Below are 17174 nucleotides of genomic sequence, written 5' to 3' on the forward strand. Positions count from 1 at the left end.
AGGGGAGGGAGCTGCTTGCAGCGTGATAGCCAGTAGGTGGAGAGAGGAGAGTAGGAGTGGTGCTCGAGAGAAGCGTATCAATGGCGGCATAGCGTTCGCTGCAGACAAGAAAGATGAAGAGCCCAAAGAAGAATGAGTGGAGGAGCGCATGCGTGAGGATAAAGGAAAGAATGATAAATCTAGGGAATGGACGATGGGCTGGGCCTACGTAGAGGATTGGTGGCCCTTAGGGCTAGGTTTTTGGCCAACACATTTTCCATCAGCCTGCGAGGAGCATCACGGGGAGGAGGGATACCTCGTTCTTGCTGCGCACCTTGAGCCGCAACTCTAGAACTCGCATTGGATGAGCTCAGTTCACGCATTTCTGACACGACATGAGGAGGGGGGATAGAGGTGATGGGTCACGGACGAAAGAGGGTTCCTGTAGGGCCGGAAGACTGTTCAAGCAACAACACATGGGCAGAGGCCGGCCGACATCGAGCTATGTGTGACACCGGCCATGGCGACATGAAGCAGAGCACAGGGACAAGCCAATGCATCACAAAGGAAGTTACGCTACGAGGGCGGCGTCAACACTGATGGACGTCGGAAGGTGTCTATTGTGGAGTGATTGTGCAATTTTGAGGCGGTAGAAGGAGTATCTTTTAAATAAGGCACACCCTAAAAGCATAGTTTTAAACACCGGACCGGCAATCAAACCGGTGAGATTATCGATTTAGGTCTTTACCAGTCGGATCTCCGGTTCAATAGCGACAAAAAACCAAAATATTCAAGTTATTTTTTCTACGAAATGGACCTCTGATCAAATGGACATACTTAATATTGGCTGTAATCCGTTATTAAATCACAAATTGTACCTAGCCCAGTTGGTATTGGCTTTTGGGCTTACATAGGTTTGATTCCTACTTAACCCATTTATACACGATTTTCTCGATATTTTGTTGGTTTTTCTATTAAAAGATTGACACACATTAAAAAACCGAACGAGTCCTTAATTCTAACTTTCCTGATTGAACCATCGTTTGATCCTGTTTTAAAAACTATATATGCCTAAAAGTAAGAGTCAGCTAAAGATATACTAGAGCGATAATTTCTATTAATTCTTTTTTAACACAACACAAACGCAACGCTCATACATACATATGTGCACTCATTCCTATAAACACGTGCACGCACTCTATCCTATGAGCACCTTCGAGAGATTGAGCCGGCACATCATCTGAGATTGACGAAGTCGTCATAAACGCTTTTGTAGTTGAGAATGTCTTCTTTCACCGAACGCACATCACCGAAAGGTCTAAAATAAATCAAAAAATATGCGACCACTGGTGAGTCTAAGATTTAAATTCTAGTGGGCTGAAAATATCAATGTGCTTTTAACCATCCATTCATATATGCATTCATTCGATTTTTAGGTCAAACGGTCGTTACATGGAACATGCATGAACCTGTTTTGGACGCAGTACCGTGCTTTTCCAAACGGGAGCGTAAAGCATTTTTTAAAACTCGTAAAGCAAATATTTGGGAGGGTTGACATACTTATCTCAAATCTCAAGCAGAAACTGCAGCGGGTTCATCATCGATGGCTGTCGCCGCCGCTCGTCGCCGCCTGTGGCGCGGGATGCGAACTGCAGCCGCCGCCACCACCGCGTCAGGCGAGGAGCTGTACGCGTCCCTGCTCTCGCGCCTGGTGGCGGAGCCGGAGTGCCGCGTGAAGGCCAGCATGGAGGAGGCGACCTCCTCGGTCCCGCACCGCGACGGCGCCTTCTGGGAGCCCCTTGCTGCGGCCCTCGTCCGCGCGTCCTACCCAGCCAAGGCGCACCTCGTGAGCTCCTCATACCCTGTATTTCCAGTTCCAACCCATTTGTGATTTCTTCATAGTTCTGTTTAGTAGCATTCGAGATCCCGAAAGCTCTCACAAGAACAACAGCAGAAATCATAAGGAAATAGGATTTCAAGCACGATTTCCGGATTCGTGTTGATAAGTTGGGAGAAATTCCCCAGATTCGGAAACAGATTAACTAGGTTTCCTTACACCGGAGAAATAGCAAACCAAAGTCACCAGGCGATATTTCAACTCTTTCCCACCCCGTGTTTTATAGCTGACAGGTTTACTGAGGTAACAATCCTAACTGAAAGATAAAAGTAACTAAATGCGGGTAATTAACAGCCAACACAACTACTCGGTAATATGGTGACTCCAGCACCGTGGATTTTAACTCGTCTGGTTAACCTGTCGAAGTGGTATGCTCTTGTTTCTTCAGAACAGAGAGTTCAGGCAAAGAGGGGGAATTCAAAGATGCAGGCTGACATCTTTGTTCATAGTTTTATTTAGTAGAAGCGGTAGAGAAACCCCCCTGCCCCCTTCTCCCTCGTGTTAGAATCAGATGCGATGCATGTGGTGGCCTGAGGTATAGCAGATATAGCTTAGTCTATAGCCAATATGATCAGTGAGTTTTGTGTGGTAGTTTTTCAGATTCATGAGATTTCTTCTTTGTATTTGTAATGACAGATCTTTATTAGGTGAACTAATATGAGACTAACATTGGATCAGGTCTTGGAATGGAAGCTAGAGAGGCTACTAAAGGAAGGGGTTAATAGTTATAATTGTGAACCCTACTCGACAATAATCCGTTTCTGTGGAGAGACAAGGAATGCAGCTCTTGGAATGAGAGTCTTTGAGTGTGCAGAGGCACAGGGAATTCAACTGAACACTGACATTTTCAATGCCCTTATTAACACTTTCTTGTCGGTCGGAGATCTCCTTGCTGCAGTGACCTTATACGAGACCATGGAAGGAATAGAGGACTACAAACCTGACCGTGCTACATACGATGCATTCATATCTGCATTTTCCTGGCTCCGAAGTGGCGATGCTATGATGAGCTGGTACTTGGCTGCAAAGAATGCAGGGTTTGTTCCGGGTATTCAAGCTTTCGAATCTTTGATAGTGGGATTTGTTATGTTGAACAAGCTAGATGATGCTGAGTTAGTCTTCAAAGAAATGGTTTCATTTGAAATGAAGCCAACCTGTACTATTTTGGAGGCCAAGCTTGAGGTGCTTTCTAGAACAGAAGAGGGTAATAGGGTCAAAAGTTTCATAAAACTTGTCAGTGATGGCGACTGGGAGTTGAATAAAGCTTTGGTTGACAGACTAACAAGACTATGCCTGGATGGAGGTGAAGTTGATATAATGGAGCAGCTGCTCGCCCTAATACAAAAAGAAGCACACTTTAGTTCTGCAACTCAACTGCATTGTGGAATTATCAGGTTCTATGCTAGTGCAGATCTCTTGTCAGATATGGAACATGCAATAGACCGGATGTTGGATGATGGCATGATGTTTCTGTGCCCAGAGGATGTTGAGGCTGTTATCTGTTCATATTTTCGTCACAAGGCCTTTGATAGGTTGGAGATGTTTTTAAACCGCATCCGAAGTTTGTACATGCTCACCCGCTCTAGCTACGATATATTAGTTGCTGGATTTCAGAGGTTTGACTTGCATCAAAGACTTGAGGCAACCATAAAAGATATGAGGGAAGCTGGATTTGCATGATGTTCCAAAAAAGTATGTACACTGGCTTCCTTTGTTTGGTATTTCCAGAAGTTATAAATTAAGTGCATTGAACTATCAACATCAGATCTTGGTGCCACTTTTCCTAGCTCTAATTAGGTTTAGGAACGATCTCTCGACAGGCACAGTATCATGTTGATTATTTATCTATTTAACCAAGATGTCACAAAGCTGTAGTGTATAGGATATGTGGCGGTTTGTGTAGTGGGGATGGGTTTTAACCTCACTCTGCAGACCAGTGAGAGGTTTTTTGCTTCCTAACATGCCATTTAGGTACGTGGTTGTTGTATCTTACAGGCACAGTATCATGTTTTTTGCTGTGAGGTGTTATGTCATGTTGTTAGGCTCGAAGTTCTTAAAGCTAGCCCTCCTGATTGTAAAAGATATTCTGATATATAGTATGATTTATTTATTTTTCCTGAAAAGGGGATAACCCCGGCCTCTGCATCATATAGTATGGTTTAATAGCCCTTGTCTGAAGTATTTTTCATAAATACACTTCCATTTTTTTTTTCATGTAGTATAACAGACTTAGGAGTACTTAAGAAAAAGGGTCTCCCCCCGCTTTAGATTATAAAACAACGACCAACCGATACAACGAGCTTGCTGGAGCCGCAGCACAAACGAGCCCAAAAGAAAAAGGAGGGAAAGAAAAAAGAAACAAATGTCGACGCCGGCAGCTCAACTAAGCGAAGATGGCCGACACCCGCTGCACCCTCCGGAGAAGTACCACCACCCGCCAAGCACTCCGAAGCCTCACGTACCAAGCAACACCTTCATGAAGGAATGCGACGACGATGCCGCTGCTGCCCGGACAAGTCTAGGGTTTCCCCTGGTACATGGATGGCAGTGGGGAAGGGGTATCACCGACGCCCCTCAGGAGGGTCCGGCAACGCCCATGGGCGCAGCCGCCCCGGTGGCGAACGAGTTGCCAGAGATATCTCTCGCCCCGAAACCACCACCGCCACCCAAGACAATCGGAAGCGCGCCGCCCAACATGCCGCCCACCAGCCTGTGCCACCACGGACACCGCACCATCTTCACCATCTCACTGAGGCCACCAACACGAGACCTGGAGGTAGGACGAGGAGACACCGGACTCGATGATAACCGCAACGCAACCGACAGGAGGGAACCACCTCCACCGCCGCGCGGAGGCGACCGGACATAGCAACAGGGACCTGGCAGGCCGCCACCGGCCTGGCCGGACCCCAACGGGTCCGGATAGTCCCTGCAGCCACGCCGGCCGCCGGAGCCATCACCACCGTAGCCACGGCCGCCAAGCCTCACCTCCAGGGAGCAGCGCCGTCGCGCGCCGACCCACAGGCCCACCCCAGCCCAGATGGGACCCGAAAGGGCCCAGATCTGGGCCGAGCGGGCGCCGCCGGCCAGCCGCCCACCGCGTCGCCCCGCAGCCAACGACCACGCCGCCGCATCGAGAGCACCCGAGGCCCGCAGAGCTCCGCCGCTGGGCCCCACCGCCGCCGGGCAGGAGGGAGCCCCGACTCCCCCTCCAGGCGCGCGGGGAAGGAACATCCGCCGCCGGAGGCCGCTGCCGGCGGCGGCGAAGGGTAGAAGGAGAGGAGGGGGGTCGAGGCTGGTAATTAGTGGATTAAGACGTACGAAATAGGTTGCTATATAGCCAGGCCCCAGTATATAAGCCACGTTGTTGCTTTGTTTGTGTGGTATCATGCCGAAGGAAGGGATACTAGATAATATCCGATCTTTAGTTCTGCTAACTTGTTTTAATTCTTCTAGGGTCTAATTCGTGGGTACCTTCAGTATTAAGTAGTCACTTCCAATGGAACCCATCCCTCTAGAGAGCTAAGAAAAGAGGATCATGATCACAGAACTGTTGTTGATATTAACTTAACACAGATGACACATATACAATAGCAATATGCCAATGTATGAGGGTGGTCCATCTGATCTTGATAGGGTTCGAGGGTTCGTCTACTATCCAATTATCCATGATGCTACTGACGATTTTCCGAACTTTTTTTTTCTAGAATACGCATGAGTGTGCGTACTATGCATTAAGAGGGGGGGGGGAGTGGGTAAGAGTATCCAGGTCCACATGCAAGGTTTAGGTTACAATTTCACCCGAACACCATCACACGTCCACCTCAACAACGCAAGACTAAGTACTCATTAGCTACCCACCTAGACAAGCCCCCCCTAGTGCGTCATAATCCCCTGCGAGGCGGCCAGCCCGTAGCCAAGCACGCCCTTCCGCTTCTACTTGGGTCATGATATGTCTCAGGGATGGCGTTGCACCATCAAAGACAATCGCATTGCGATGCTTCCACAACTCCCACATGACCAGCATTGTGATGGCATGGGTCTCTTTACGCTGGCGGCGGTCACCAGTCAAGACATACTCGTAGGATGTGTCCTTGCAAGAACGGTGTGGTCAACCATGTGGACGGCGCTTGGCAAGCCAGAGTGGAAGCCCTCCCTTTTTGTTATCTTATTATTGTTTTTTTCTCCTACAAATTGCTTCGGTTAAGATATTTGGCGCTCTTTATCCGTCAAATAGTTTTCCTTTTCTGCAACTTGATCTGAATTTTTGCTAAGAGCTACTGCCTCCATTTATTTATACACAACCATCTCATAGGGTCTAACTTTGACCATCGATTTGATCAAGAAAATATATGTTATATGCCACAATAAGTATACCATTAGAGTCGTATTTGAAAGAAGTTTCCAATGGAGGGCCTTGTATACTTGTACTCCCTCCGTCCCAAAATAAGTGTAGTACAAAGTTGAGTCACTTATTTTGGGACGGAGGGAGTAATAGATGAATGGAGAGAATCTATCCATATAACATTAGTTATATCCTTAAATCTTAATCCTTTCCATGGAACCTGCGTATTTTGCAGCAGGATAGGACTAATCGCAATCCAGCATGCATCAACTACCAGTATGGTGCATAATTTGGTGAAAAACAAAAAGGATAAAATGCACTGCAAATTTGTGAGGAAAAATAACATAGAATTAATATATATGCAACTCCAGACTTGAGCGCAATAATGGTTGCTTGTGCAATTATTTTGTATGTAGATGGTTAATATCAAAGAAAACAAAAATGGACCCCGTTTGGATGAGAAGATAAATAATTTGATGCATCTGTTTGAATTTAAAGATTCAGGCAAATAATTCTGGCATTCTTGACCTCTCATAATCTAAGACATCAAGCTCTAGGTGAGATAGACATTCAGATATTTAATAGCTCTGGTAGTTATAGAATACGTACAAGCCAATAACTGACTTCAACTCGGTTAGTTACAGAGGTAAATGGCGTGTAGAAATCGAATAACACTCGAGCAAACAAATGATTCCTAGATAGAATCATAGAAGTATGGGTTCTCAAGTATACTTTAGGTTTGGCATAATTGGGTCCTTGACACCGCATCTGTTAAATCATCACATAATCTATCACACTGCTCAGGGCGGTAACGCGTCCTAGGTGAGCCACCTCCTTGACGCCTAAGTGTTGACTAAGCGAGGTGGGCAAAATTGTAAGGCGCTGCCAAGGCGCCTTGTCACCCAAGCATCCAAGATGGGACACCTTAATAACAATTGTCGTTTGCTGATGGATAAGATGCTCATTGCACAACACGTTGACTGAATTATCAAATCGTCATTTTTAGGAGGGAAAAAGGGGTGTGAAATGTCTTACTTCCCCTCAAAAAGAGATGAGGGAACAGCTAGAAGAGAGAAGAGAAGTGGGACAGACAACAGGCAGGTTGGCTCAGTTAGTCAGATGTGGCAACAATTCCAACCAAGTGCAGTGTCCAGAACCAAATTTTCCTTTCAGATTTGTGTGGTCCCAAAAGAATACCAGTGCCTTTATGAAGTTGTAGGTTGATTTGCATTGCTACAGTGTAAATCATGTTCCTTTGCTTTTATCAAACCATGCTTCAATGTAAAGATGCAGGTATGATGCCATTTACTGACTTGGGAACATGGTGATCAAGTGGTTCTCTTGGATATATCATGATCATGATCATGACGTGTTTTTTTAGTAAAAGGATTGCCCCCGATTTCCGTAAGAGAAACCAAGTTTTTACATCCAATCACATCAATTCAACTACCTCACGCAGCAAAAGGATAGACAACCAGGTGGGAGGAGGGGAAGGAGAAAAGGGAACATTCAATGTAACATTACATGACAGAAAAACCAAGGACAACAACAGCAGGAAGAGAAAGCTACAGGTTTTAGCACAATCTTGGAATCCAGGGCGTGCAACCTCTCCCAGCATTGAAGATTTCAGCAGTGATGTGTTCCAGCATTTTCGCGCAGCGGAGCAGTGCTATGGTCTTGCGTCCTCCCTCCCCTACAAAATACTCCAATGTTCAATCCGGCGGCAAATCCGAAAAACAACAGCACCCAGGTTGCTAGCCATTGGGGCCGGAAGCAAGCTAAGTTTCTGACTCTCCATATTGCCCAAAGAGCACCAGCTGCAGGTTTTTAAGTGCTGATCACTGCCTTGCATTCCTAACATACATGGCCAAAGGGTAAAGATGATTGATACTTTCGTCGCATCCATAAACAAGACAGGTGGGTCTTAACACACCAGGGGAAAGTTTTGATTCTAAGGGAGATCTTAACACACCGCATGAATCTATAAGAGCATCTACAACCATAGTTGCCTAATACGAGTTCCTATACGCCCGCGGACTTGCCTAATATAAGTCCCTATATGCCCGTGGACGCGTCCGGATGACACGCCCGCTGGCAGTGACCAGACAGTCCCATTTCTCGTTGTCCACATCAACATTCATTGAGATAAAACTACACAGTTCATCGGACAGACATAATCGGACCCAAAACACATTGTTCACCGGATTAAACTACAAACAAAATAAACATAAACGATGTGGAGAGGGCGCTATCACCACTTCTTGACTGGGCCCTTGCCCTTGTGGCACCTTCGCGGCGGTCCATCTACTCCGTGTACGCATCCGTGGCAGGAGGATCGTCGTCGTCTTTGTCTATGTTGGTGGTGCCGCTCTTCGATGCCAAGGAGAAGTAGCCGGACAGGCGGTGGATGGCGCAGGCCTGCTCGCTCGCGTGACGAGCCGCCTTGGCGGTGGAGAACTCCTTCCTCGCGAGGTGCTCAGATGCTTCGAGCCCGAGCAGGAGCGCCGTCGTGTTTTTGCGCTGTAGGGACCTGGTGTCCAACTCCGCCGTGGTCAGCGATCGGCGCATGACCTCGCGGAGGAGCGCCTCCTCCGAGTCGAGGGGGACGGAGTGGGAGTGCTGGTGGGAAGAGGCGCGTTCCGTCGAAACCGCTGCCCGCCGCCGCTCGCACCGGGCCGCCTTGGCCTCCGTCTCCGGCATGCGCACCCGCAGGGGAGCCACGGGCACGAGCACCGAACGCTGCCCGAGCGGTGCTAGCGCCGGAGGGGAAGGGGAGACGTTCGCCCTGCTCTGGATTTGGAGCGGCGCAGAGCGGGACGAGCGAGCGCGGGCCACATTGTGGTGGCGGGGCTCGGAGGAGCTGGCAGCGGACGCCACGGAACTCGAGCTCCCACCGGTGTCCGACCACGAGTGCTGGATGGCGATGCGGAACCGCGAGGTCCTCGTGCGATGCATCGCTGGCGGAGCCGGCGTCCTCCTCGCTGCCGGAGTCATGGCCGGACTTGGCCATGGCGGAGGGGCGGATGGATTGGGAGAGAGGAAGTGGAGAAGACGAGAGGGGAGCGGAGAAGTCGAGAGGACTGAGAGTGACTAGGGTTCGTCCGAGCGAATGAGTTTTTTGTGAGGATGGCGGTGGGGCAGTGTGGGCTAGACCGGACCGGTCTGACGTGGCGGCGGTGCAAAGCGCGTCCAATGCCTTCATATATCCGCCCCAGATATAGATAAAATATGGGGGCTGCCGGTAGTCTTGGGCCGGATTCAAGTGGGGTATGGGGGTGATCTTGGCACTCTCTTCACACTCTGCATCGCCAAATAGAAGAACTGACATTGAACTCCCCTGGAGGAGAGAGTGTCCAGATCAGTTTATCCTCCTCTCACCACATGCAAAATTAACACACACAACGTTCAGGTTATTCCATTGTTCCAACGTTCACCTACTTGAGCTCTTCTCATCTCATGCACCGCGACATCAAGAGTAGTGGGTTCTCTATTCTTCGCATTCCCCACTTGAATTCTACAACAACTCCAGAAAAAGTTTTAGGCCAACTTCAACGTGCGGACTCAAATTGACATGGATTTCTTCCACCTTTTGTCCGCTTGGGTCACCAGTAGGGGTGGCATCCGCCCCTTGTCCGTGCATTTCTGGGTAGTGCGCCCAATTGGTCGACCTATTTGGTCCGCCCGTCCGTTTTTAGTCGAATTTTCCATGACCAAATATAACGTGTGAATGGAACATTATAAATTATTAAACAAATAAAAGTGACATAGTTTATACAACTAATAAAGAAACATCACATAGTTTACAACCAAATGAATTTAAAATTGTACCAAAGACATTGGAAGAAAAAGAGTACATACAACTATTGGTTCTAAGGATGGCAATTTTACCCATGGGTATGGGTACCCGCGGATACCGTACCCGCATGGGTAGGGTATGGGCACAATTTTATACCCATGGATAGTACCCATACCCTACCTGTTAAGTCATGGGTAGGGTATGGGTATAGCCTTTTACCCATGGATATACCCATACCCTACCCATTTATACTAACATGTGAGTTTTACCCGTGATTCACAAGTGTACCTATGTTAAAATTGTGTCGTGAGCTTATGAATCTATGTTAAAGTTGTCACCAATTGTCAATTTGAATTGAGATAATTATCATGTACTCATCTAACAGTTATTGAGTTGAGATCAATTTTTTTTGTCAAATGTGTTATCGATGAATGTAAAATTGCGAATAACTTGTGTATTATTTGATCTACCCGTTGGGTACCCAATGGGTATGGCTACCCATCGGGTATGGGTATGGGTAAAGGTTCATACCCATGGGTACGGGTATGGGTAGAATTTTGTACCCATTGATTACACGGGTATGGGTATGGTATTGCTCTACCCGCCCCATACCCTATCCATTGCCATCTTTAATTGGTTCCCTATGGAGTCTACATATGCTCAACCAAATTATTTTGAAGTTGAATCTGAGTTGTCTAATTACACATTTCTTGATGAAATTGAATGAACTGTGCATATGTTGCCGTTCCAGTCTCAGGCTCAACATTTTCACCCTGAAAATCCCACCCTTGGTCATAGAGGCTCTCATCACGCTCGCCCTCTATGATCATGTTGTGCATGATCACACAATCAGTCATCAACTCCCACATAATCTGAGTGCTCCATGTTCTAGCAGGGTGTCGAACACTAGCCCATCGAGATTTGAGCACACCAAAAACACGCCCCACATCCTTCCTAGCACCCTCTTATTCTTTGGAAACCTAGCCCTCTTCTCTCCTTAGGGCTCGGAGATTGTCTTCACAATCATAGACCACCGAGGATAGATACCATTAGCTAGATAGTATCTCTTGTTGTATTGGTGGCCATTGATCTCAAAGTTGACATCTGGGAAATTGCATTCTGAAAGCCTAGCGAACACCAGAGAGCGCTGAAGCATGTTGATGTCATTGTGAGAATCTACCACGCTGAAGAAAGAGTGACAAATCCGTAGATCTTGTGATGCAGCAGCTTCAAGTATGACCGTGCAAAAGCTTTAACATGTCCCTTATACTGCCCCTGCCAGGAAAATGGAGAGTTATTCCACTTCCAGTGCATACAATCTATGCTTCCAAGCATTCCTGGAAAGCCTCCCGATTCATTGATCGCTAACAATCGGGCTGTATCCACATCATTTGGTTCTCTCAAGTACTCTGGGCCAAACACGACCATCACACTTTTGCAGAGTCAGTACAATGCCTCAAGGCATGTGGACTAATTCATGCCTACATACTCATTAAGAAGATAATTGGGAATTACGTGCAAGCATGTGAACAGCTGCGGTACATTTCTAATAAGAGAAGTCGGTCTTTCCAAGGGCATGCATCGGAATTAATCATTATACCCCCATCACTCCCTCCTGAATATAGTTGAACAATGGTCTCACCATCAGGAACCGTCGCCGGAAAAAATTGGTGTTAAATAGTGATTTTGTGAGATCGAAATAATCGTTGTAGGGTAGGACATGGCCGATCCCCTAAACAATGGTCACTGCCTTGGTATGTGGTCGTTGACAATGACAGTAGCAACCACAACATCATCATTGTCAGATGATTCTTGGGTCGATGATGAACATATGATGTTATTGTAAACAACTCATCCGAGTTGTCCGCCATGATCCTTCGGAGTGATGAATCCATACCTTACTAGACATCAGAGGGCGTGAACGAGCCTCGTCCGAGCAACAGAATCGACCGAACACCTTGTGGGTGGCGAGGAGGCGGCTGTGGACAAGTCACGGCCGGTGAAGGGTCCCGTCCTTGTCCCGTTCAGGTAGCAGGGCTGTCGAACCCCATGTCCTTTGATGGTGACCGTGGAGGTAGCGGTGGTATGCCGAGGTCTATCAGTGGCCCTGGGTAGGCGGGCCTTGTACTACTCTGTTGGCGATAAGAAGCGGCCACAAGGCCGATAGAGTGGACGCCGGTGGATGCGGTGGCAATGGGGTCGTCGGTGGATGCGGCGGCGGGGGCAGTGGAAGTAGTGAAGGGGCCGAAAGTTAGGCGGCGATGGTGAGGACGAAGACGCTGGTTTGTTGGTGAGGGGGGGGGGAGGAAGAATGACATGTGTGTCGCTGCCAGGCGGGCCATGGGAGGACAAGGGGAGGACGTCACGGGCGTATGTGGAGTGTCCATGCGGACCCAAATCCAGACCAAGTTTGGGTTGGAAATGCGTCGAAGTGGACACGAAAATGGACAACCATCTGTTTGCATCGGCATGTTGGGCCGTGTTTTCTATCCATGCGGACCCAAATGGACATGGGCAGATGAAATGCGTCGGCCCTTTAAGGGGGTTTGAGGCCAAAACTAAAGCACAGATCTGCATGGGTGTTTGTGCTTTGCTTTGGGCTACTTAGAATTGTCACAACGATTGTATTTTTAACAGAGTGAAAGTTTACAATTTTTTGTAGGTTATTTTCTGTGTTATATGATGGATCCGTATGTGTTTGTTACCGCAACATGCAGAAGTCCAAGAGCTTATGGTCTCTTGGTGCAACCAATGGAAGATGGTAGCACTGGATACATCAACATGTTTGGTTGTCGGTCCAATAATAGAGTATGTGTGTAGTCATATTTTCTTATTTGTGTTGGTTGTGGCTTGTAATTATTTTTGAGTACCACGGTGATGTGCTCCTTCTCTAAAGAAAACTACATCCGCTCTTGATCACCTTCCACAAGATCATCCACAGTCAAAGTGGCCTTGTCCTTTCCGTCAGATTCATCCTTTCTAGCATGTTCCCCACATTCTCCTTCTCCTGCTTGCTCGAACTCGAACCCCATGGGGAGAATATCTGGTGCACCGGTGCTTGTGGTGCTACCGGTGCACCGAACTCAAGTCGGACATTTTAGATGTTTCAAAAATTCTGAAAAAAATGTAGCACATTGACACAATATTAATGTAGATTGTCACAAAATTTCAAGTCAAAATTCGAAACATAGCTCAAAAATGACAAATTCAACACTGAAGGATACATAACATAAGTTGGGCTTTAGATTTGGCCCATTACCACACTGTTGTCAATTTTGTCATTTTTGTACCTTAAAAAATATTGAAATTTTGATACGAAATTTCTTGACGACATTTATTGATGTTACGTCCTACAACTATGCGAGGTGAGTCAATCTAGTCCTAAAACTTCAAAAGTGCATAATTGGGTCCCAAATGTTTTCAACGCGTACAACCCAGGTCCCAAACTCGCTGCAGCTGCGTTGATTGGCAGACGTGGCGCTTGGACCGTTGCCACGTGGACCCAGGGCGTGTGGTGGGAGATTTCCCGCTGCTGGCGGTTGAGATCTTTTGCAATTGACCCATTTATGTAGTTGCCTTCTCCAGCCAGTCCTTTCCCCGCTCAGATCTCTCTCTCTCTCTCATCAGTTCATCTTATCTGCTGCTAGACAAATGGTTTGGACAAATGACAAAATAGAGAAATGATGTTGCAACTTAACAAAGACATATATATATATATATATATAGATGATAACTACCAGAATTCCAGGAAGTAGCACATCATAGTGTCATTACATAAATAGTAGAGTACTCTTACAGGAACATATAACAGGAAGCAACTATGTAATGTGGTACTGGGTAGCACTCTGCATGATGCAGTACCATATTACATAAGGCCAAAATAAAGCCTCCACTTTCAGAAGGCCCTAACTAACTCTGTCCAAAATGAAACCAACTTGTGTCCAAAATGAAACCAAGTTATGTCCAGCATGTTCACTTCCACTTCTTTTTCCTAGGAAGAACATTCTCCTTCTCCTTGATCTTCTCCTTACGTTTCTTCTTCTTTGGTGCTACATGGACTATTGCTGTGGTTTGTTTTGTCACTGGCAGATCATCTCTTTGGCTTGCAAGAAAATGATTTTCAGGAAGAGGTCTTGGTGCTTGGGAAGATTGGGATGGTTGTGACTGAATGTGCAAACATGTAGTAGATCAGTTTTGGAATGAGTTTGCATGAGTTGTTCAAAAGTTCAAAAGGACTTACGGATTGCATTAGTATGTCCAGTACACACATGTTCTGATCATAGACTTGTGTCACACCAAATCCACCAGCACTTGCAGAAGATGTGGTCTACAATTCAAGAGCGATAACATTAATTCTAGAGAGTGAGTTAGGAACTTACACACTACAAGTAATAAAGCGACAAGTAATTCCGGACGGAGGGAGTAGCTGTTACCTTAGCAGTTGAAATAATCTTTCTTTTCACTGGTAATTTGGTCTTTTTTGCAATATGACTAGGAATTGAGGTTTGTCCCTGTACTGCCTCCGCTTGTTGCATTTGCTCCCCTTGCCCTGCCTCATCTCGATGACCTTGCCCTACCTCAGGTTGCTCCCCTTGCACTGCCTCAGGCTGTTGTCCTTGTACTCCTTTATTAGGGCAAGTTCTTTTATTATGATCAACTGACATGCAAATACTGCAATGAGAAATTGCACCATGCCAGCTCAACTTGCCTTCATCAGTCTCTATAGGACTCTTCTTTCTTTTGTTGCTAGGCCTCCCAACATGTTTTTCATACAGTGGGGGCAAAACTGGAGCAGCATTAATCTTTTCCCACTCTCTTGGGTTTCTGCAAAGCATAATAATTTCACCATATACTTGCTTGAAAGCGGCAATACTATAGCATGGTGAGACAACACTCTCAGGTTTGATTCTTTCACCTCTGAGACAAGATATGCCATGTCTACATGGTATGCCTGTTAACTGCCAAGCTTTGCATGAACATGTGTAATTGTTTATGTCGACCTTGTACTCACCAACCAGTCCCAACACGGTAAAGACGCCTTTCCCAGCAGGCAATGCCTGACAATTATTAGCCATCTCCGCATTCTTATCAAGTATCTTTTTGATCTTAGGACATATAGTTCCACACCACTCTTCACTTTCTTTGTTCTTGCTATAAAACCTTGTCGACAATTGATTTTTGATTTTTTTGAACATGCTCATGACAGGAAGCTCCCTAGCATCAAGTATCCACCTTCATTGATAGAAAACAATTTCAGTTCACAATATAAATTCAAACCACCTAATTCTAAAAGTAGAATGAAAACGATATTCCAAAAGAGATCTCAATGGGAAAGCAATTGGAAACTTACTTATTAAAGACCTCACAATTATTGTTTAGTAGCAGGTCACACTTTGGTAATTCTTGGAAAAATGCCCTGCACCAGGAACTTGGTTCAATTCCTTGTAGGTACTCATAAGCTTCCAGATTTAAGTCCTTCATCTCCTCCATATTTTTCTTCCAATCAAGGACCTTGCAATTGCCCATAACTTGTTCTTCAAGTTCTCACCCTTCCACTTCTTTGCAAAATTCTAATATAGGTGCCTTACACAAAACCTGTGTTGTGCTTTAGGGAATAGAGCAGTTACAGCATTAATTAGTCCTTTTTGTCTATCACTCATCACTGTCCAAGGTGTTGTGTTCACTATGTGGAGATCTTCTTTTAAAGTCTGTAGAAACCACTTCCATGTTGGTGTGTCCTCGACTTCAACTCAGCCATAGCAATAGGGAAAATACAGTTGTTTGGATCAATACCTACAGCAGTCAACAATTGTCCACCATATTTTGTTTTCAGATGGCAACCATCAACACAGATGACAGGTCTACATCCAGCTGAAAAGCCTCTTTTACAAGCATCTAATGACATGTAACACTAGTAGAATCTGTCCTCTTTGAGTTTCATAAACATGCTCCTGCCAGGGTTAGAGCTTCTGATCTCTTGTGCAAAGTCCCACATCATTGAGTATTGTTTGACCTCATCTCCATGAATTTGTTTTATTGCTATTCTTCTAGCTCTTGCTAGCTTGCTCCTTGAAGGTTCCATGTTGTAGTCCTTTTGCACCAACCTTGCAAAATTCATCAATGTCATCTTTTCATCTGCCCTAAAGTTCTCCAAATACTTGCCTGCTAAGTATCTTGATGTGAATGCATTAACCTCCCACTCTTTACTGCAGGTGTGATCTCCCACATAGGTTTTCACCACAAAACTTGTGGTTCTGCTGTCAGGTGCTGCAAATAGATACCATGGACAGTCATCGGAGCAGTGTGCCCTAATTCTTTGTCTATCATTCTCTGCATATTTTATTTGTACCCTATTTTGCACAGTGTACTCTTGGATTGCCCTTCTAAGATCAGCTGCCGTAGGGAATTTCATACCCAATTTGAAAGCTGGAGCTTTCAATTCCTCTGGCTTGAAGGACCTAAGCTTCACTTTCTTCTTTTTCTTTTTCTTCCCTTTCTCTATAACAATTTCATGTTCTGATTCATTTCCCTCATTCTCTGAAGCTGGCAGTTCTAGCTCGTCAGTGTCATAGTCACTATCCCTTTCATATTGTGTTGCTTTCTTCTTTGCTCTAACATCCTTACTAAAGTAATCCACTCACTCCTCAAACAGACTATCATCATCATTATCGAAGTCGTTATCTGAGTCAGCCCAACCTGCATAAGTACAATCACTGTCACTATCATCACTATCACTGTCATTGTTTTCCTCCACTTGTTCCTTATTTCTCCCTTTTACCGTCTGTCCAATTATCACTTCACGAACTGACATATTAAGTTTCCCTTTCTGTGTCTTGCTCTCCATCCTAGGACTGCATCTAACATAGCTATGTGCACCTCTATCTTGTGGCTTCCCAGGACTCATGACAGCAGGCATTGGAGGTGATCCAACTATGCATATGTCATCCATAGCAATCTCATTGTAAATGTCACCATGATCCATGTACAGCTTGAAATGTTTAAACTTTGGCACAACAACAGTCATACTAAGGCAGTCTGCATCTCTATCAATAATTCTCAGCCCATTATCCAAATTCATGCCAGGAAGTAACCAGAAACACTGCACTTTACTTGGATCATAACCAAGTTGCTGCACAAAATCTGTTATCCAGAGTGGC

General features: G+C 45.9%; 1 protein-coding gene across 2 annotated transcripts; it reads left to right on the forward strand.

Moving 5' to 3' along the window:
- Positions 1-1498: 1498 nt before the first annotated feature.
- On the forward strand, positions 1499-7567 carry LOC109774656 (pentatricopeptide repeat-containing protein At2g48000). 2 transcript variants are annotated; one of them, XM_020333413.4, is made up of 3 exons: positions 1499-1825; positions 2555-3568; positions 7228-7567. In XM_020333413.4, the coding sequence occupies exons 1-2, from the start codon at positions 1583-1585 to the stop codon at positions 3554-3556; spliced, it is 1245 nt and encodes a 414-aa protein (XP_020189002.1). In that variant the 5' UTR covers positions 1499-1582; the 3' UTR covers positions 3557-3568; positions 7228-7567. The 2 variants fall into 2 exon arrangements, with proteins under 2 accessions (XP_020189002.1, XP_020188994.1); XM_020333405.4 differs by lacking the exon at positions 7228-7567 and having other exon boundaries at positions 2555-3635.
- The last annotated feature ends 9607 nt before the right edge of the window (positions 7568-17174 follow it).

The sequence above is a fragment of the Aegilops tauschii genome, chromosome 4 (assembly GCF_002575655.3).
Source record: "Aegilops tauschii subsp. strangulata cultivar AL8/78 chromosome 4, Aet v6.0, whole genome shotgun sequence".
In the NCBI taxonomy this organism is placed as follows: Eukaryota; Viridiplantae; Streptophyta; class Magnoliopsida; order Poales; family Poaceae; genus Aegilops; species Aegilops tauschii.

Bases quoted from the DNA above. Each gene is read 5' to 3' on its own strand.
- LOC109774656 (XM_020333413.4), top strand. From the start codon at position 1,583: ATGGCTGTCGCCGCCGCTCGTCGCCGCCTGTGGCGCGGGATGCGAACT. The intron at 1,826-2,554 runs GTGAGCTCCTCA...ACATTGGATCAG, and splicing joins ACCCAGCCAAGGCGCACCTC to GTCTTGGAATGGAAGCTAGA.